This window comes from Lolium perenne, chromosome 3 (assembly GCF_019359855.2).
Source record: "Lolium perenne isolate Kyuss_39 chromosome 3, Kyuss_2.0, whole genome shotgun sequence".
NCBI lineage: Eukaryota > Viridiplantae > Streptophyta > Magnoliopsida > Poales > Poaceae > Lolium > Lolium perenne.
The window spans coordinates 293,001,159-293,024,071 of NC_067246.2; the positions used below are offsets into that span (position 1 = coordinate 293,001,159).

A 22,913-nucleotide genomic window follows, 5' to 3' on the forward strand; every position below is an offset into this window, starting at 1 on the left:
ATCAAAAACGGAATTGATATGCATCTTCTATTGCGTTTTCATAGTTGAAGGTTTTACCGGTTTGATGTTTTTATAGATAGGCAAAACCTTTTATATTATGTTTCTTACTCAATGGTTGGACTATGATGTTTCCATGCATAATGTTGTAGGGCTCATTGTCATGATTCCAACGAGCCCAAAACCATCGAAATCGAAGTCCAGATGCAAAAATTATCGCAGTTTAGGCACACAGCCCGGCCTACCGAGTGCTGCTACCGGGTAGGTGGGCAGCCAGCTCGGCCCACCGAGTGCTGCTACCGGGTGGCTCGATTCTGCCCCCAAACGGTCATATTTTGATGGGCTATAAAAGGGGCCTTCTTCCCCATTGTTCTTAGGGTTCTTAGGCACGTTTTTTACCACCATTGTTGACCTTCTTGAGCTTGCTTCCTCTCCATTCCCTCCTATGATTCTTGCATATTCTTGGGGATTTGAAAGAGACAACCTCATCCAATCCATTCCTCCTCTAATTGAGGGGATCTCTTGGGATCTAGATCTTGGAGTCATTTGTTCATTTCCTCTTTGTTCTTCCTCTCTAATCTCATCCTAGCATTTGTTATTTTGGTGGGATTTGAGTGTGAAGGATTTGAACACCTCTAGTGTTCTTGCTTTGCATCATTGCATAGTGTTGAGCTCTCCACCACGATTAGTTCGAGTGAGAGACTGTGAGCTTGTTACTCTTGGAGGGAGACCTCCTAGTTAGCTTGGCGGTTGATGCTCCGGTGATCTCTTCAAGAAAGATTGTGAAGTGGCCCGGGCTTCTCCTTCGTGGAGCTTGTGAAGTGGTTTTGGAGCTTGCCATCTCCGGAGTGGACGAAAAGCTAACCATAAGGAAAGGGTTATTATCCTTCGTGGGTTTGGCTCGGAGAATAGGGTGAGCCTTCGTGGCGTTGGGGAATCCTTCGTGGGACCTCCACCCCTCCAAACGTGACGTACCTTCTTGAAAAGGAAGGAAACACGGGAATACATCCTCGTCTCCGCGTGCCTCGGTTATTTCTATACCCGAGCTTTCTTTCCTTGTGATAGTGTTTGAAGTACATATATCTTGCTATCACTTGTGCTACATATATATCTTGTGCCTATCTTGCTTAGCTCTAGTTGTTGTTGTTGCACTTAGTCAAGCCTAGCATATTTAGGATTTGTGCTTGTAAAATAAACATTAGTTTAATTCCGCATTCTTACAACCCAAATCCGTAAGAGTTTTTAAAAACGCCTATTCACACCCCCCCCCCCTAGGCGACATCTCGTCCTTTCACAAAGACACTATGGAAACATTTGTGTACTTAAATTGTAACATAGTACATCATATTACAAACTTTTAATCCAAAACAACGCATGCAAAGAGGGAACATTTTCTTAATTAAGTTGTAACATAGTACATCATATTACAAACTTTTAATCCAAAACAATACATTCAAAGAGGAAATACTTCTGTAATTAAATTGTAATGTGGTATAGCATACTCGAAACCCTTGCTGAAGGTGGTAGCTCAAAACTCATGTTTATGGATGAAAATTCTAACATTCATTTATGGTTGCACTCGTCATTATTAGTACACGTGCGGCAACCTTTCTTCAATATTTTGTATAAGAGTTATATACTTTTTTTTGTTAGGACAATTGTCGATGGATACTGTCGCGAGAAAGTCCGTTTTGAATGGCCTCGGGTTCTTTTCTGTTTTATAACCGACATCAATGACATTAATAACAAATGTTGTGCAGGGAAATCTGGAACGGATGCCAAGCTACAAGTAGCCCTTTAATTATTTTAAAACATTCATAATTTATATTTCAAAGTTTTTTAAAAAAATTAAAACAAAATTCTAGGGGTAGCCAATAATGTATACTACAAAAGTGCAAAACCTCAATACAAACTACTTTGTATTCTAAGCTCCAAAACAAAACAAAACCTGACAAATTTTATAGTGAATAGTACATATTTCAGCACTATAACTTATCAGATTGTATATGTAGCCTAGAATATAAAGTAGTTCCTATTGATATTTTATAGGTTTGCGGAATACATCATTGGCTACCTCTAAAATTATGTGTCGCATTTAAAAATAATAATTTAAAATATGAACTTTAAGTGTTTAAAAATAAAGAGCTACATGTAGCTTGGACTCTATTTATTTTTGTGCACCGATACATAAATCGGTGGCCATCGTCCTTTTATAAAGGAAAAAATTTAGCATAAATCAGTTGAGACTGCTTATGCCTAAGTCGATTCTGATACTGGCGCAAAGAGAAGTGTATTAACAGTCACAATCATCATCCTGTTGTGATCTCATAAATCTCAAAGCAGGATCGGACGGTGATGGAGATAGTCTCTTGTAGGGAAGGAAGAAAGAGTTTCTATCCCATTCTCTCTCCATTGTGGCTTCTTGTCCTGTTGTCATGGGCCCGGTATTGGCGTCCCTCCAAATATATTCTCCCTCCATTGTCATCTCCCTCTCTTCCCCCATTACAAATACCCCACCATCCTAGACAGTCTCCCGCACACTCACCTGCAGCTAGCTAGCTCACACATCTCTAATCTCATGGTGCTCCAGCCCGCACAGCAAGTAACAACCCTGTCCCACCCGCCTCACTGCAGCGCGCGCTCGTCTGCGCTCATGGACACCAGCCCCGCGCCTCCCCTCCTCCTCCGCCCTTCCGCCCCCAGCATTGACCCATCCGCGGCCAAGGCCGTCATCAGCAAGAACGGTGGCGCGGCCGCCTCGGTGTACGACCTCCGTCGGGAGCCGAATATCCCGGCCTCATTCGTGTGGCCGCACGCCGAGGCGTGCCCGACCACGGCGGAGGAGTTGGGCGTGCCGGTCGTCGACGTGAGCGTGCTGCGCAATGGCGACGCCGCGGGGCTTCGCCGCGCCGTGGCGCAGGTGGCTTCCGCGTGCGCCACGCACGGGTTCTTCCAGGTGTCCGGCCACGGCGTGGACGAGGCCCTGGCGCGCGCGGCGCTGGAGAGCGCGAACGGCTTCTTCCGGCTGCCGCTGGCCGAGAAGCAGCGCGCGCGCCGCGTGCCCGGGACTGTGTCCGGGTACACGAGCGCGCACGCGGACAGGTTCGCCTCCAAGCTCCCCTGGAAGGAGACCCTCTCCTTCGGCTTCCAGGACACCGCCGCGGCGCCCGTCGTCGTCGACTACTTCACCAGCACCCTCGGCGAGGACTTCGAGCCAATGGGGTAAGGAATATATCCACTCTGTCTCCTATCCAGCTAGGAACTAATCTCCGCCATTGCATTTTTTTCCTTTCGATCGATCGTACGTTGGATCCGTGCCCACGTACTACCGCTTACACGTAGTGAACACGTTTGGATGTGTAGGAGGGTGTACCAGGAGTACTGCGAGAAGATGAAGGAGCTCTCACTGACGATCATGGAGCTTCTGGAGCTGAGCCTGGGCGTGGAGAAGCGCGGGTACTACGGGGAGTTCTTCGCGGACAGCAGCTCCATCATGCGGTGCAACTACTACCCGCCGTGCCCGGAGCCGGAGCGCACGCTGGGGACAGGTCCGCACTGCGACCCCACGGCGCTCACCATCCTCCTCCAGGACGACGTGGGCGGGCTGGAGGTCCTCGTCGACGGCGACTGGCGCCCCGTCCGGCCCGTCCCTGGGGCCATGGTCATCAACATCGGCGACACCTTCATGGTAATCAAATTAATCCGATCACCTACTTTCTAGTTACCCACTTAATAACACTACTAACAGTAGTCGTCACAGTGGTCAACTACCAGTGCTCTGTTCCGCTAGCTGTGCTCTGCTTCCCAACGAGCGAACCAGACCATAAAAACTGCCCTGCTGTTTCCAAACAAAAACGAAAGGGATTGCGGTAGTAGCCCACTGACAGGACGCGTGATTACTGTGTTTCCTAACAAGAGAACCACTGGTAGGACTATCAACGTAAAGCAGCTGACATGACTTGATTTATTTTCAGGTCGCACTTGCAGCCTAGCTATTTTGCAAGTCATGACTAGCATGAATGCTCTGGGGAAAAAAATCTCGGTTGCAACCTCATATGTAGCTATAAAAATACATGTTGGAAGTTTGAACTCATGTAATGACAAATCTCGGTGCAATCGTATGAATTAGGAGTCGGTCGAGAATTGAACCGTCATGGTGCATAGTAACTTAGGCTAGTGTCATGAGTCTATGTTACATCCTTCATATGCATAGTAACATCAAGGTAATACTATCATAGATGGATTCATTAATTAGATTGTAGACTCATTATGTCTTGAAAAGTGTGATATTATAGTAACTAGCTATGTTACTCTATTCACCTCTTTTCGCATTAACGCACTGCCACATAGTTAAATTTGTTGAGTTAGACTCGAAGTTACTAGTGAAATTACTTGCAAGAAGTTATTTTCTCTGGGGTCCAATCAGCGCTTGACTTATTAGATTAGACATGTTTAAATTACAAGCGGCGGTAGTTAGCGGTTACACGGCCGTCCGGGTCCCCTTGTCGGAAGTGACATCGATCCAGACATAGCGACATTAGCAGCAGTGACCAAGTGATTGATCATGATTCATTCCTAGGAGATGCCTGATCGGTGCTACTAGCGTCCAACTAAACGTCCCTACGGGCAGGTTAACCTCGCCGTTTGTACTGATAATGACATCCTCCAGTCCCGTGGTAGGAGTTCTGAAGAGCTAGCCATGAAGATGAAGAAGACATGGATCCAATGCAAGGTAGCCACCACATAACCTGGAGTTGCTTCCATTTCCGGTGGCCTCTGAAAGTAGGGCCTGAGGTCTATCTAATCCATCCGTCCAAAAAGGCTGCGATGCGAGCAGCGAGGGTGAGCCAATTAGAGGCGGAGAAAAGATAGGGGATCGCGAGGCGTGAGAGTATCTTGTTGGTTGCGGCAAGTTTGGAGCCATGTGGAAGGGGGGTTAGTTTGTACAGTAGCGCCGGTGATGAGGATGCGGATGCGGTGGTGGTGGCGCTTTCGGTGGCGGGGCAACCCAGGTGCATGCGCGCGCGCGCTCGTCGTTTTCGTCCCCGTCCTAGCTTGGCGATATACACAGGAGTGGGTGCCCGATGGACTTGTCGACTTGATCTCCTTTCTCTGCGAGCGATCTCTTCCATCGCTTCTCCCTCGTGTGGTGCGGTGGCAATTCTCTCTCGTGCGTGCGTGCGCACTGTGCGGGGCTCCGACGTCATTGTGTCGTCCCGCCGGTCGCCATTGGTAGCTGATTCGTCTCCCCACTGCATCCGTCGCTGTTTCCTCCGCGGCGACGAGGGCGACGCCGGCCCGCCTCCGCCGTCGCCGTCGTGGGTTGGCCGTCACGTGGGCGCTGCCGCCGTCGTCGCGTGGCTCCCACATGTGCGTACGTAGCCCCAGCAGGAGCGATGCGTCAGTTCCATTTTATTTACAGCTTTTTTTGGCTACTGCATTTCGCGCTTGTTCGACAGTGAAAGATCGTACTGGGATTCTTCGCCAACTTGCACCTGGGCTGGGCGGCGCAAATGATTAGCCGTCAATGGAATGGGCGCCGCAACCAGCCATGAGAGCGGTCTAACTCGCCGGCTTGTTTTGATCCATCTAACCTATGTTCCGATGCATGCATGCAGGCTCTGTCGAACGGGCGGTACAAGAGCTGCCTGCACCGGGCGGTGGTGAACCAGCGCCAGGAGCGGCGGTCCCTGGCCTTCTTCCTCTGCCCGCGTGCCGACCGCGTCGTGCGCCCGCCGCCGGCCATCGCCGCCGCCGCCTCACCACGCCGGTACCCGGACTTCACATGGGCCGACTTCATGCGCTTCACGCAGCGCCACTACCGCGCCGACACGCGCACCCTGGACGCCTTCACCCAGTGGCTCTCCCCGCCGACGCCGGCCCAAGCCACGGCCCAGGAGGCGGCCTAACCCGATCCACGGATTCGTCTTCGTCTCCGGATCGCGACGCCAAATTTTGTCGGGCCCGGCCACGTGCGCTCCCAGGTGCGGCAGGGCCCCAGCGGAGTGGCGCCCACGTGGCTCTCCGGGCCCACACCACCTTCCATTTTTGGCTGACTGCCTGGCGCTCTACTAGTCCTCTTCTCTGTCGCCACTCGCCCACCTCCTCACCTAGTGTACATACCATGGAAATCATGGATATATATATATATATATATAAACGAATGAATTTCCTGCAGCCTTTTCTTTTCCGCGTATAAGCAGATATATATGGACAGATACCAGTGCTTGGACGCTTGTACGTAAATAGACTCTTGAAATTTCCATTCTGGACAGATGCCAAGAACCTGATCAAGACTTGTTTTTCTCTCTTTAACGCTTGCGGCTTCGTATCAGGTTCCAGAATCGCCAGCTTTTGTACGCTTGCGCCACGTAGCGTACATGTCTCTTCTTCTCGTCTCGACGTGGAGCATCAGGATATGGGGAAATGGCCGCTGAATGGTTCACGCATATCTTCATCGGAGCTGCTATTTCTGGAATGGAGCGTCGGCAAGGCCAGGCCGGCCGGCGGCGACAAACCGCGGCGTTGTTCCGTTCCGGAATGCGGTCGCGGTCCAAACCTTTCTTCATTCAGCCCCGCTTCCGACGAATGCACCTGTCTGCTTTCCTGAATGTTCCTCCTCCTACTTGCAGCTGATAGCTTTCGACATGCAGTAATTATCTCGTTGGGCGCCCAATAGCACCAGGTGATTTTGGACTCACACAAAGGCACGCCTCATAATGCGCCGACAATTTGGAAGTTTAATGAAATCACCGGCGATCCCGTGTCTTCTGATGAGAAGTGGAACAGCTGAACGGGCGGGACGCCACGTACGGTTTGACAAAGTGGCCCCGCTTGGCAGCGAGAACGGCGGACATCAAACTCCTTTGGAAAAAAACATCACAAAATGCTTTCCCAAATAGAAGTCCTCGTCGATGACGAACTCATTTGGGAAAAACGAGTAGGGATGGATGGGCTCTCGTGATTTCTGGCGATTCCGGTGCGTGTTCAATCTAAGGTACTGTTCATGGCGGGATCACCTCGATTCTCATCCATGGCAGGCCAGGGCGGAGTGGAGGCTTCCTCCACGCGACGCGCAAGCATCTCCTCTCACCGCTTGCCTCCAGTACAGCATAGTGCTCGCCCGCCTCGCTCTCGCCGCCAATAGCTAGGTCCCTCCCAAAATCTAGGGCAAATCGAAGGCTGACGCTGGCGATATGTGCGGATGAGAAAGGGAAGAGCCTGTTGAGAGGTCGCAACGGTGGGAGTTTGGTGCCGGGGCTAGGGCGGAGGAGGTGGGACCTTGTGAAGGCGTTGAGGGTTCGGATTTTGGATCGGAAATGGAGGGCTCGAGGCGGACGCACGACGATTCGTCCGAGGAAGGAGCAGCTTCATCGGCTAGGCGCGGATGCTTCAGCTTTTGCGTCGGCTCTTTTGGGCCAATCGTCGTTGATTCTGAGCTCGTTACCCTCGGAGCAACTGCAACGGTCGGAGACCGGGGTGACGCTGGAGTTTCGGGCGCCCGCGGTGGCGATAATGGTGTTGCATGCGCCGATTCAGGGGCGGAAGCCTGGTCGGAAGATTGCCAAGGTAAGCAACATGTTCCTGCGAGATCTAGAACTCCAGGACACGGCGCGGAGCGCTGTTGGGGGCAGGGAGAAGCCGCCGTGGTGGAGTGGACCACTGAGGAGAGCTCTGTCTCCGTTCTCGCAGGCCATGCAGCGAGCGAAGGCGCGGTTGCCGCTGATGTGGAACAAGATATCAAAGCCACCTAGGCTCTCGGGCAGGGATTTGAGGGCAACCTCGACGCTGATGGTCCTAAATCACCATGCGTAGCTACTGGATTTTACAATGGAAGTGCTCGTGTAGTCAGAGACCTTGTAGGAGCTGCTCGCCAAGTTTTTGGCGGGAATAAGGTGGACATGGGGGTTGGTGATGCTGACATGTGCCCATCCATAGCATTGCGGGCCGGGTCAAGGGTTGTTGGGAGCCCTAGGCTGGTCGCGGGCATGGAGGAAAAGGAGGTGGAGCTGCTTTTTGAGCAACTTTGGCATATTCCTTAGCATCTGGATAATCCTGCGCTGAGGAGCGAGGAGGATATAAAGTCCAAGCCAGCTGCTAGGTTTCAAAGCCCTCCTCCCCCGCCTCCATTGCCACCAGACAGACCTGGAATATGCTACCTAGGGGTTGAAGAAGCTGAGGTGATAGATCTAGAGCTTGAAGAAGAAGCCATGGCAGATCGTGGCCGTGGTGGTAGAAATAGAAGGATAGGTCCTGGAAGAGGAAGATGGGATAACTGGAATAGGCAGCAGCAGAACCAACAATTTCAGCAGAATCCTCAAGAACAGCAACAACAGTTTCAGGATTTCCAGCAGAATCGGGGTGGCTTTCCTTTCCCTCCACAACCCTATGGTTTTATTCCTGCTGGGATGCCTCCTCCTTGGGTTTTCTAGGGTGCCTATCCTCAATTCCCTCCCTAGCAATTTGGTTTCCAGTCCAACCAATGGATTGCACCTCCTGCAGAAGACTTTCCTCAGAATAATCAAAGTCCAGATGGTGATGGTGCTAGTAGAACAAAAAGTTTGCAAAATAAGCGGGTGCAGAAGAAGAAAGGTGCTGCCAGTGGGGAGCCTTCTCAGTTGATTCCTAATTAGATGTCTTATGTAGATACTATCTGCTTAGGGTGTGGAGAGTTTGGTCACTTTAAGCACTCTTGTGACAAAAAAAGCCTTTTGCTTCATTTGCAAAGCTACTAATCATTTTGTGGAGAAATGTCATGTGATAAAAACACCACCTCAGATTGCTAAATATATTGGAAGTGCTACTACTGGGCATGGTTTCTTCCATATAGAAATTCCTGATGTGGTAGTTAACCTTGTAGCTACTACCAAAAAATGTGGCCTGGTGCTGACTGAGTAAGGGACCATTACCAAATCAGAGTTGGCTAAAAAAATTGTTGGAATCTACAGAACAAATTGGCCTTGGCAGATCAGAGAGCTCACTTGGTGGTCATACTTGGTAAAATTCCCTCCACACTTACCACTTGACCAAGTGATTGGGTATCCTAGATTTGGCCTGGCAAAGCCTGGAGTGTGGGTTAAGGTAGAAGCTTGGGATGATGATCCATATCCTGTGGCAGTAATGAAAAAAGACCTGGATGAAAGTGTATGGTTTGCAGCCCACTTGGTGTGAATGGAATTCTATTGCACAGGCAGCTGTGTGTGGCATTCTTCAAGAAGTTGATTGCATGAGCATTTTTTAAGATTGTGTTGAGGTGGTGAGGGTGAGGATCAAGTGTAAAGATCCCACTAAAATCCATGTTGGTCGATTGTTTTATTTTCAGGGGAAGTTTCATCAGTTGTTGTTTGAGGTGGAGGGAGAGCCTACTATGGGGGTGGTTGAGGACCCTCCTCATGCACCTCCTCCTCCTTCTGATGAAAATCATGGTAGAGGTAGTGATGACCAGACAAATGGGAGATAAGATGGGATGGAAACTGATAGAAATGCTCCAACTGGTAATGCTTCAGCTAGCTCCAATAGTGTGGCTCCCAGTGCTTCTAGTTATGGTCATGTGGTGAGAAGAGTGGCTGCTGGAGAAGATGATGTGAAGGAATATGTGAGTGGCTCAGAAATTTATGATCTGCTGCTCCAAAAAGGGTGCATTGGTGATGATGGAAGGTTTGTTTGGAATAGTAGTTTAAAAGAATTTGATGAGTTAGTAAGAGAGGAGGTGCAAATTTTCCTTATGGATGATCAGGAGCACATATCTTGCCAACTGAGAATTGCCCTGGAAGGTGGAAACATGGACAGTGAAGTGCAAGAAGTTGCCCTGCTGATGGCGCGTGAAGCACACGTCCGTTGGGAACCCCAAGAGGAAGGTGTGATGCGTACAGCAGCAAGTTTCCCTCAGTAAGAAACCAAGGTTATCGAACCTGTAGGAGATGAAGGCCACGTGAAGGTTGTTGGTGAAGGAGTGTAGTGCGGCGCAACACTAGGGATTCCGGCGCCAACGTGGAACCTGCACAACACAATCACAATACTTTGCCCCAACTTAACAGTGAGGTTGTCAATCTCACCGGCTTGCTGAAAACAAAGGATTAAACGTATGGTGTGGAGAATGATGTTTGTTTGCGAAGAACAACAGAGAACAGAGATTGCAGTAGATTGTATTTCAGATGTAAAAGAATGGACCGGGATCCACATTTCACTAGTGGTGTCTCTCCAATAGAATAAATAGCATGTTGGGTGAACAAATTACAGTTGGGCAATTGACAAATAGAGATGCACATACATATATCATGATGACTACTATGAGATTTAATTAGGGCATTACGACAAAGAACAAAGACCGCTATCCAGCATGCATCTATGCCTAAAAAGTCCACCTTCGGGTTAGCATCCGCACCCCTTCCAGTATTAAGTTGCAAACAACAGACAATTGCATTAAGTACTACGCGTAATGTAATCAACACAAATATCCTTAGAAAAAGCATCGATGTTTTATCCCTAGTGGCAACAGCACATCTGAAAGTGCATGGAGCCCCCATGTGTGGTTTTGGTAATTAATGACAATCCCTATGGACTAATGTTTGCATTGAGTTATATTTGTAGGAGTTGTCCATAGGCAATTCTTGAACCATATGTTGGCTTCAAGGTTGCAATAAGAAGAATTTGATGAAGGATATCAAGTGTCAAGTATGTCTTGAAGATGAAGATGAAGTGAGCCCTCAAGTTACTTCAAGACATCAACATGTTTGTATTAGGTTGCAATAAGAAGAAATTGATGAAGGATATCAAGTGTCAAGTATGTCTTGAAGATGAAGATGAAGTGAGACCTCAAGTTACTTCAAGACATCAACATGATGAAGAATGAAGAAATGAAGTGCAAGTTCAAGATGAGCCATCTCGAAGAGGTCCTTTGCTTGAGTCTTGCCATCCATATGGTGATCATGGATATGTGAAGATGCGCCGAAGAAGAAGCTCTCCCATGGTGGATTATGGAGGAGCAATCCACATGGTGGTCATGGTTATGTGAAGATGCGCCGAAGAAGAAGCTCTCTCATGGTGGATTATGGGGGAGCAATCCACAAGACTTCGTCAAGCAAACACAAGCAAGAAAGGCGTTCCATCTTGTTGAGGTCAAGATCGTCGTCATCGAGCTCAAGTGGAATGCGCAAGTATAAGGTTTGCTCTTGATAGGGTTTCTTTCTCACCGGTCTCATAGTGTAGTTGGAGACCGGTTTATAGTTTAGTTGCCGTACTATCAAGAGGGCTCTCGAGTGAGTAACTCGATCGTATCGTTCGGAGAGAGCTCAAACCTTTGCATCCTTGCATCATCTTTCTTGGTTGTTATTTGGACCTTATCCATGTGATGTTTTAGAGCTTGTGCTTATTCTCATGACAAGCTCTAGTTCATTGAAAACGGATTTCGCATAGATCACTTGTTGCGTTTTCGAGTTTGGTTCATCATCTTTCTTGGTTGTTATTTGGATCTTATCCATGTGATGATTTAGAGCTTGTGCTTATTCTCATGACAAGCTCTAGTTCATCAAGAATGGTTTTTGCACAGACAACTTGTTGCATTTTCGAGATTGGAGGTTTTACCGGTATGTCTTTTTTAGATAGGTCAAACCTTTCATCATTTGTTTCTATCCTCCCTTGTTGGACTATGATGGTTTCCTGCATGATCTTTTAGAGCTTGTTCCTAGCTTCAAAACAAGCCCAAGATCATCAAAATCGGAGTCTAGATGCTAAAGTTATGCCCGTTTTAGTTTTGGTGTTTCTGCAGTTTGCCAGGCCGGATTTTCCGGGCCGGATTATCCGGGCCGGATATTTCGGAAATATCCGGCCCCCTCGAAATCGGCTAAGGACGAGAAGAAAAGCAGCTCTGGACAGGGGCCGGACTTTTGCCAGATTTTTACCAGGTTTTGTCCCTGAGGCCGGATTATCCGGGGGGTGGATTATTCGGCCCTTACTTAGGCCGGATTATCCGGCCCTGGTTTTGCCCAACGGCTCGATTTTCTTTGGGGGGTATAAATACCCCCCCTTCTTCCTCCTTGGGCTGGGGCTTCTCTCACTCTCTCTCTCTCCTCCATTGTTCAACTAGAGAAACTTGCTCTATCTCTCAATCCCTCCATGATTCTTGCCCCCATTTGAGGGAATAGAGAGAGGAGATCTAGATCTACATTTCTACCAATCAAATCCATCTCTTTGTGAGTGGAATCCTCTAGATCTTGATCTTGGTGTTCTTTGTGAATTCCTTTGTTCTTCCTCTCTTATTCCCCCAATAGCTTTTGTAGCTTTGTTGGAATTTGAGAGAGAAGGACTTGAGCATCTTTGTGGTGTTCTTGCCATTGCATTTGGTGCATTGGTTTGAGTTCTCCACGGTGATTCGTGGTGGTGAAAGCAAGAAGGTTGTTACTCTTGGGTTCTTGGAACCCTAGACGGATTCTACGCCTTTGTGGCGATTTGTTGGGAGCCTCCAATTAAGTTGTGGATGTGTGCCCCAATCTTTGTGTAAGGCCAGGTTTCCGCCTCGAAGGAAATCCCTTAGTGGAACCGTGACCTAGGCCTTTGTGGCGAGGGTCACTGGAGATTTAGGTGAGGCACCTTCGTGGCGTTCGGTGTGTGGTTTGAGTACCGCATCTTGGGGTGAGGCCTTTGTGGCGTTGGTGTGCATCGAGCAACCACACCCCAAGGTGAGCCTCTTGTGGCGTTCGGGAGCACTAAGCAACCGCACCTCTCCACCGGAGATTAGCACTAGCAAGAGTGTGAACTCCGGGATAAATCATCGTCTCCCGCGTGCCTCGGTTATCTCTATACCCGAGCTCTTTACTTATGCACTTTACCTTGTGATAGCCATCGTGCTTGAAGTTATATATATCTTGTTATCACATACTTGCTTGTATTGCTTAGCATAAGTTGTTGGTGCACATAGGTGAACCATTGCTTAGAATAAGTTGTTGGTGCACATAGGTGAACAATAGTATATAGGCTTTGGGCTTGACAAAGTAAACGCTAGTTTTATTCCGCATTTGTTAAGCCCATCTCGTAAAAGTTTTAAATCGCCTATTCACCCCCCCCCCCCCCTAGGCGACATCCGTGTCCTTTCAATTGGTATCAGAGCAAGGTCTCTCATTCTTAGGCTTCACCGCGCCTTGAGAGTAAAGATGTCGGTTAGGGGATTAGCGCACAATAACTTGTTTATATTTGATGGCACAAATTATGATCTATGGAAAATTTATGTGCTTAATATTTTGCGGCGTATGTCCCCGGACATGGAGCGATTTCTTGACATGGGTTTTTCTTCTCCTAAGGATCCTCAAAATTTATCTCTTGAGGAGGAGAAAAACTCTTGTCTCGATGCTCTTGCTTCTCATGTGTTTTCCATTGTTGTGAGCAATGTAGTTACTTCTTCAATCATGCCTTTTCGGAGCGCTCATGAATTATGGACAAAGCTTCAAGATAAATATGATGTGTCCACTATCATTGAGGATTATTGTTTTGCTTCCACTTCCGGCCGTGATGAGTTCTCATCTTCATCCACTTCACCAAAGTTTGGTAAGACACAAGGTAATGATATGGTGGGTGGTGATGAAAATTGCAATATTGATATTGAGCTTAGTATTGATGATTATTCATCTCTATCTCATTGCAATGCTTTATCTTTGGACTTAAACACATCTAGCACTAGAAATGATTTACATGCTTGTGTTGATAGTCCTTGCATATCATGTGTAAGTTGCTTGAAAAAATCTAATGATGATATGCTTGCATTCTCTTGTGGCCATGATAAAAATGATTCTATTTCCTCTAGTTGTTGTGTGTCTAACAATGTAGAGGAAACCAAAGATTCTATTGGTCAAGACAAGATCTTGAAAGGAGCCTCAAGTAACTCCTCATCTTTATCTCACGGTCCTCATATATGCCTTATGGCCAAGGGTTCCACGGTACCTCCTACCATGGAACCTAATATGTCTCGTGGTGATAAGAATGAGGATGAATATGAAGAAGAGGATTGGGTTGTCTCTCTACGCGATAAAGGTGAGAGTGTATTCAAGGTTCTTTACAAAGATAAAATTGCTAGCTCTCACTTCTTTGAAATCTTGACTACCGCTATTGAGAGCCAAAAACTTATTTGGATGCATGAGAACACCATTGATAAAAAGGGTGCTCTTGAACGAGAGTATGCCGATGATGTAGCATCATTAAAGAATGATCTTGAAGAAGAACAAGAGACCGTAGCCTCTCTTGAGGAGCAACTTCAAACCCTTGAGGTGTCTCAAAATGAAATATTTGCTAAACTCACTAAAGAAAGAGACCATGCTAAAGCTAAATTAAAATTGCTTAAAAATGAAAAGTTCAAAGTTGGTGTTGGTCATGATAAACTTGTTAAGGATCTAGATGATCTAGACAAGGCCCACAAGGCCTTGGAGAGCGAACACTCTATCCTCACCAAGTCATATGAGCAACTACAAGCTTCATATTTAAAAGAGCATGCTATGTTACCCTCTCTTCTTAATATGTCTTGTGATGATGCTTGTGCTACTAACTCTACTTCTTGTGAAGCATCTATCTTGAAGGAGAATGTTGAGCTAAGGGCTCAACTTGAATTGCTAACTAGCAATTATGGGAAATTGGAAGAAAATCATGGAAAGCTTTCTAGCTCCCATGAGGATCTTCTAGCCTCCCATGATAGGCTAAAGTTAGCTCATGAGGCTATCATATCAAAGGCAACACCTTGTGAGCCTCATGTGGATACTAGCACTACTACCCAAAAAGCTATATTGCCATGTGCTAGTCCTAGTAATTCATCCACTCATAGTATTGCTAAATCTTGTGATGAATTATCTTCCTTGCCTTGTTGCTCTAACAATGAAGGTTCTACTTCCTCTAGTACTTGTGTTGTTACTAACCATGTAGAGGAAATCAAAGAGCTCAAGGCCCAAGTCACTTCTTTGAAGACCGACTTGGTAAAGTGTCATGAAGGGAAATGCAAACTTAACACGATGTTAAGTGTGCAACAATCCCCCAATGACAAGAGTGGACTTGGATTCAAATCCAACAACAAGAACAAGTCCAACAACAACAACAACAACAAGAAGAAGGGCCAACTACAAGTCAAAGACCCGGCCAAGATTGTTTGCTTCAAGTGCAAAATTGAAGGGCACCATGTTAGATCTTACCCTTTGAAGAAGAAGCAAAAAGGGAAGCGGCCTCAAGCTCAAACTCATATTCAACCTCAAGTTGAAGAAATTGCACTTCCCAAGAAGAATCAAGCCAATGCTCCCATTGTGGAGAAATCTAGTGAGAAGAAGGAGAAGAAAAGAACTTGCTACATATGTCGTGAGAAGGGCCACATATCCTCCTTTTGCACTATTGGTACCTCATCCAACTCTATCACCATTGATGATGTTTATTCTCTTCGTAAGGATGAGGGTGGCAATGTGTTTGCCAAATTTGTTGGTGCCCAAAGTGGTGTCAAGAAAAGAACCATTTGGGTTGCCAAGCCTATTGTGACTAACCTCTTAGGACCCAACTTAGTTGGGGACCAACAATCCAAAACTTGATCAATAGGTGCTTGTTGGAGGGCATTGGAGACTTGGCTATATCATGAAGAATTAAGGGATCTTCATCATTTATATTATCTCAAACCAAGTCTTTTGGTTATCTTGCTTCTATCATATATTCAATGTTCCTCCTTGCGGTAACATGTTCTCAACTCATTTATATTGAAAGTTACTCGCCCCTTTGCATATGTTAGTTTTGTTAATAACATGTGTTTGTATATGTTGTGCTTCCTACTTGTCTTTGCTTGAGAAATCAAGTCTATGCATGTTGGGTTGCACACCATGTATTTGTGTTTGTGTTGGAGCCTCTTTGCATCTTGTTGTATCTTATATGGCTCTTATGAGCGATTAATGGACTATCCCATTTTGGGGGAGTGATATTCCTTTGGGAATTTCATGATCCTAAACAATGTGTGTACATGAGGAATATCACTTAGAATTGATATTGCGAGATTATCTAGACTCTATGTGGTATGTCATCTTCATGAGAAATTCAAATTCTAATGTCCATTAATATCTCTAGTTGGATCTTATTTGCCTCTTGTGAAAATAAACTCCTTATCACATTATGGGGGAGTAATAAGCTTTGTGCATATTACTGTAGGGATTCGTTGCATAGAAAACAAAAAATTTCCTACCGCGAGAACGCAATCCAAGCCAAGATGCAATCTAGAAGATGGGAGCAACGAGGGGATGAACGAGACTAACCCTTGAAGATTTCCAAAGCCTATAAGAGTAGGCTCTTATTGCTGCGGTAGACGATCACTTGCCGCTTGCAAAAGTGCGTAGAAGATCTTGATCACGGTGCCACGATCGGGCAGCACCTCCGTACTCGATCACACGTTCGGTGTTGATGACGACGTCCTTCTCCCCGTTCCAGCGGGCAGCGGAAGTAGTAGATCCTCCTCAGAATCCCGGCAGCACGACGGCGTGGTGGCGGTGGTGGTGGAGAACTCCGGCAGGGCTTCGCCTATGCGCTGCGGGAGTTTGTATGTGGAGGAGGGGAGGCTAGGGTTTGGGGAGAGGGGGTGCCATGGGCGCCGGCCTCAAGGGGGCAGGGGTGGTGCGGCCAAGCCATGGGCTGCACCCTCCCTCTCCTCCTCATTATATAGGTGGAACCCCAAGGGTTTTCCCAAAGTCTTCGAATAAGACCCCAACAGAAAAACTGCCTTATGGACGAAACCTAGAGGGACAGGGACTCTCCCCTTTCCCTTTTTCTTGGCCGGCCAAGGAGGTGGAGTCCACCATGGACTCCACCCTCCCACTTGGTTGGCTGGTTAGGGTTTGTGGAGTCCCTCCGGGACTCCTCCTTCCATAGTGATTTATTTCCGGATAATTCTAGAAACCACCTTCCATAAATTCACCGGATCATTTCCAAACTTGGAAAGTGACTTCCTATATATGAATCTTATTCTCCGGACCATTCCGGAACTCCTCGTGATGTCCTGGATCCCATCCGAGACTCCGAACAAAACTTCGAACTCCATTCCATATTCCATATCTACTTAAAAGACATCAAACCTTAAGTGTGTCACCCTACGGTTCGCGAACTATGTAGACATGGTTGAGACCTCTCTCCGACCAATAACCAATAGCGGGATCTAGAGATCCATAATGGCTCCCACATATTCAACGATGACTTTAGTGATCGAATGAACCATTCACATACGATACCAATTCCCTTTATCACGCGATATTTTACTTGTCCGAGGTTTGATCATCGGTATCTCTATACCTCGTTCAACCTCGTCTCATGACAAGTACTCTTTACTCGTACCGTGGTATGTGGTCTCTTATGAACCATTCATATGCTTGCAAGCTATTAGACGACATTCCACCGAGAGGGCCCAGAGTATATCTATCCGTCATCGGGATGGACAAATCCCATTGTTGATCCATATGCCTCAACTCATACTTTCCGGATACTTAATCCCACCTTTATAACCACCCATTTACGCAGTGGCGTTTGATGTAATCAAAGTACCTTTCCGGTATAAGTGATTTACATGATCTCATGGTCATAAGGACTAGGTAACTATGTATCGAAAGCTTATAGCAAATAACTTAATGACGTGATCTTATGCTACGCTTAATTGGGTGTGTCCATTATATCATTCACATAATGACATAACCTTGTTATTAATAACATCCAATGTTCATGATCATGAAACGATGATCATCTATTAATCAACAAGCTAGTTATACAAGAGGCTTACTAGGGACTCCTTGTTGTTCACATAACACACATGTATCAATGTTTCGGTTAATACAATTATAGCATGGTATGTAAACATTATCATAAACTCAAAGATATTATAATAACCATTTTATTATTGCCTCTTGGGCATATCTCCAACAGTCTCCCACTTGCACTAGAGTCAATAATCTACATTTGTAAAGATATAACACCTTGGCCTTCTGGTGCTTTATCATGTTTTGCTCACGGGAGAGGTTTTAGTCAACGGATCTGACACGTTCAGAAACGTATGTATTTTGCAATTCATTTGCGTCTCAACGCATCACTCATTTCCAAATGAGTCGGCATTAAATATGTTTGGTCTTCTGGTGGAACCTTAATTCCGCGGTCTGAAATATGTCACTAATATTGTCATACACAATATAGCTTCAAAGTTCTGACACTATCGGAACTACACCAAGTTCTCAAATAACCTCTTGACTTATCATCCTTTGTCATTGTCAAAACAATGACATACTCTGCCTTCTTTTGTAGAATCCATCACAATATTCTAGAACTCTTCTAAATCTAGCATTGTGCTACCTTTTAATCAACACTTAGCCTAATTGAGATTTGAAATTAATTTTATATGTGACCAAACAAATATCGGTGCAACACCTTACAGTGATTTGTTTGTCATTATCCCATATAAAACTATATATATATCCTTGGTTCTTCTAAAGCACACAGGGATATTCTTACTGTTTGTCCATTGATCATCACATGTATCATTCTGGTATATGCTCCTAACTTTTTAGAACACAGGACATCTGATTGTGTACATATTATTCGTGATCTATAATCACTCATGTGTTTTTACTTATTGAGTGTCAGATACACTCAAGTCTTGTTAAACCTTCACATGACAAGAACATTTTCTTAATATTTCTATATTGAACTACTTCAATATCCATTTTATGTACTTTGACTTAAACTTATTATGTGTCTTAATCTATCTTCATAGATCTTGACACTAAATATGTTTCAGTCCATATCCTTTCATTGAAGTTAATTCTCAATGAAACCTTTTATAATCAAGTATATAATTACATCATTTATAACCAACTATATGTATCTACATAAAGTATTATAAATATGTCTCAGCGCTCCCACTTAATTTCTTGCAAATGCAAGCCTCTTCATCGTTTCTGATGAAATCAAAAACTCTTTGACTATTTCATCCAGTGAAGATTCCAACTCCGCGATACTCACTTCATCCAATTGAAGTTCGTTTATCTATCTAGTATTCCACGGACTAGCAAAACAATTGGTTGTATCTTGTATACACCTTTAATACACACTTCTGTTAAGTAATGTATTTTGCCATTCTACTATCATATCTCATGAAAGAAATATGTAGAGATTACTAGAATAATCCACATAGACTATAAGCATTGCTACGGAAGATCTAATCTTATCGTAGTCAACTCTTTGAACTTTGTCGTAAACAACTTTTCGACAAGTCGAGCTTATTCAAGGATATTCCATCCAAGTCCATCAATTTTATAGATCCGTTTACTTTCAAAAAGTATTCATCTATCTTGGATTTCATGGCGTATAGCCATTTTAACGGAGTCAGGGCCCATCATAACTTCTTTGTTTGTAGTTGGTTTATCATTGTTCAAAAAACAATCCTTTGTTCACAAATCATTTATTTGATCACAAAGTAAATCATACCTACAAGGTTCAATAAGTACTTTGATCTCCATGACTATAACATTTTGTAGACATGGGAGCCATTGTAACACCCCAAATTTCAATGAAAAAGAAAGTTAGAGATTTCCAGAAATACAAAATTTCAAACCAACAAAAACTTTTCTGTTGCATATAGTACCATGCATAGGACTTGTGCATTTGAGTGATATGCCATGATGATTGTTATTACTTGTATTTGTTATGCTCTAAAACCCTAGAGTGATCATGTGAAGATCACCAACCAAATAAATCAAAGGGAAGAAATTCCCATAATTGAAAAACCCTAAAAACCCTCACATATGCCCTATGGCATTTTTCGAAATTTTAACCCTAGACCTATTTGGTCTTCACCATTAGTTGAATAATGTTGTGAAACACTTATTACAACTTTTGGAATCAAGGGTTCACCATTCAAATGAATTTCCAACACTTTTCCCACTCACATGTGATGATGACCAAATCTGCCAATTATAGTCTGGTCACCACTTTGAGCCCCTGCAATTCAATTTTCCCAAACCATTCTTTGCTAACTCCTTGCACCATTTCAAAGTCAACATCAAGGTGAACAACTTTATGAAGACCACCCTGCCAAATTCATCTTTGATCACTAGCTATGCTCATCCAAAGTTGCAACTTTATAATAAGTTCAACAATCTTCACTTAGCCATTTTGGGCCATTTTTGAAATCCAATTTTTCCACCACCACCTCAACTCATCTCTGGTCAAATACAACTTATCTCAACTTTCACTTTTCAAAAACATTCACCATTTGAATTATTTCCATTTTTAATATTTTTGTATTTTCCAAATTTGAACCCTATTCATACACTATAGCAAATAGTGATCTACTCAAACTAACCTACTCTAACCAACCCCAAATGGTCCCCTGGTCCCCTCTCTCACTAACCCCAGCATAGAAACCCTAGGGAGAGAGAGAGAACATGCATGGCATGGCCATGCCGGCCACATGCCGGCCATGCCGCACCTCCCCTCTCTCCTTCATCGCCGACCCTGGCCACCATGTCCCCGCACTCCACCTCACTCTACTGAGTCGCCTAGCCTCGGCCGTTGTCGAGGAGGAGCCCTGCATTGGCCAGACCAGCACGCGTCCATGGCGCCCTGGACGCCGCTCGCGTCGAGCGCGTGCACGCCGCGGACACACCCTGGCCACGCGCCACGCCATGACCTCGAGCACCCCCTGGACCCCCGGCGAACACGTTGAGCCTCACTGTGACACCGCAGCGCGCCTAGACATGATCTCGACCACGACCCGTGCCCGCCGTCGCCGGAGAAGAGAACCCCGATCCGCCGCGGACGCGCCCGTCGCGGAAGCAACGCGACCAACCAAGCCACCGCCCGACCCCGTTGTCGCCGCCAATAGCATCGCCAGGAGCCGTAGAACACTGCCACCACATCGCCTAGCTCGATAGCTCGCCGGAGGAGCCGCGCCATGGTCGACTTCCTCACGGCCCCGCAGCACCCTCGCGTCCCTATAAAAGGAGACCTCTCCTCGTCGATCTGAGCACACCATCACCTTCCCCTCTTCTCACTCGATCACCTGAGCCACTCCACTGCCTCGATTAGCCACTGACGCCGCCCAATTGAAGCCTCACTGCCCGTGGTCGCCGCCGAAGCTCGCCGTCGATTGGAGCCGCCCCAGGACGAGCCGCCGGTACCAGGAGCTTCGCCGTCGTCGACATCGTCACCACGCACACTGCCAACCCTAGCTGGAGCCACCGTAAGCGCTCCGACCCCCTACCCGAGCCGCCGGCGAACCTCTCTCTCGCCGGCGAGACGATGCACCTCAGCCGTTAGATCCCTCTCTAATCCTACGCTCCACGTCGCCCCGTACCGCTTCGGCGTTTAAACGCCGCTGACATGCGGGACCCCCTGTTGTGCAGCCCACGCGGGCACAGACGCGTGGTGGGCTGGCCTTGGGCCTGTTTAAACCATTTCAGCCCGTTAGCTTTTCCCGCCGGCCTGTTTAATTCAAATTCGTTTTAAAAATTTTCCAAACATTTTTCAATACTGCCCAAACTTTGAAATTAAATAGTTTCCAATTGGCTAAACCAAATTTAGTGAATTTGACATTGTTGGAAAGCCACTGAAATTCTCTATCCAATGCCACTGGCCTCTTGGTCAAATTCTTTGTAGAATGAATGTGACAAAAATAACAAGCCAGGGACTTTTCCCTATTCAAATAATTCTTAAAAATCAACCAAAATAGATATTAAGTTTTTTCCAACTCTAATAGCTCACTTTTGGCTTACACTAATTGTTTATGCAATAAAATGGTGTGGTCACTTTGCATGATCATGCCATGGTTTAATGAATGGATATTTTGACTAGTTTAACTAGTTGATATTATCCAAAACTATTAAAGTTAAATGGTGTGAAGTCTTACACTTCATTTAAACTTGTCTCACATGAATTCATGGGATGTTTGGACCCCTGGTTCCAAACTCTCTTATATGAATTTCTTGAGATTTTAATCAAATTTAGTGTTATATAAATGGCATGAGGTGTTCCACCTCATTTAAATCATTCTACCAAATGATGATGATGATGAACATTTGATCTAGGTCAAGATGAGTTCATCCATGATTGTTGGAGAAATTAAATCTTAAGAAGATTTCAATGAGAGGAAATTATTTCTCAAGAACCCTATGGAAACTATCATTTACATATAGAATACAAATCCTATTTTAATCCCACAACCCATGCACCCTAGTTTATTTATGTGTGTGCATAGAGTAGTTTGTGTGTTTATTTGTGATGTGTGGAATAGCCCTGGAATTAGTGAGTAATTATACTCGTATTCAAATTTAGACGGTAGCACCGGAGAGTACGCCTAAGAAGAAGGTTGCTACCAGGAGGAGGAAGAGGAACAGTTTGAGAACTACCAAGGCAAGCTAATTTACTATGCAAGCTTTTATTCTTGCCCAGTGCAAAGCCCCTTGGGGCAAGGCACCATGTCTTACCTTTTCTTATGTGAACCCATCCCAAGTTTTTACTTGTTTTCCAAATGATTTTCCTTTTATAGATAACTTTGGTCAAAATACAAGTTGGATACTAGAGTAGTGAGTTAGTCCTTTCCCAGCAAAGCAAGGTAGCACCCCTCCTGAATTAGAGCTAGTGCTAATGAACTAAACTACTCTAGATGGGAACTTTGTGATTTTGAAAGGAATTTGAAACCTTGGAATGAAGATGCATTCCATTGAATGATTTTTGAAGGTGAATATGACCAAGAGAAGATGGTGATTTTTGATAAAACAGGATGTTGGTTTGAATGCGATACCTTTCCAATTCTCAAGTACCCCCACAATACCTGATTATGGGTAGGGCTTAACTGGAAGTTTATGCGTCTTAGTATGGGTTCCCTCTAAACAAGCGTCATCGGGGTTATGCCGAAAGCTGCCTCTACCACAAAAGAAACG

General features: G+C 45.6%; 1 protein-coding gene across 1 annotated transcript; it reads left to right on the forward strand.

The window, feature by feature from the left end:
* Positions 1-2,515: 2,515 nt before the first annotated feature.
* Positions 2,516-6,174, forward strand: LOC127345175 (gibberellin 20 oxidase 2). The gene is made up of 3 exons (XM_051371610.2): positions 2,516-3,219; positions 3,361-3,685; positions 5,616-6,174. Exons 1-3 carry the CDS (start codon positions 2,576-2,578, stop codon positions 5,904-5,906), a joined length of 1,260 nt encoding a protein of 419 aa, XP_051227570.1. The 5' UTR covers positions 2,516-2,575; the 3' UTR covers positions 5,907-6,174.
* The last annotated feature ends 16,739 nt before the right edge of the window (positions 6,175-22,913 follow it).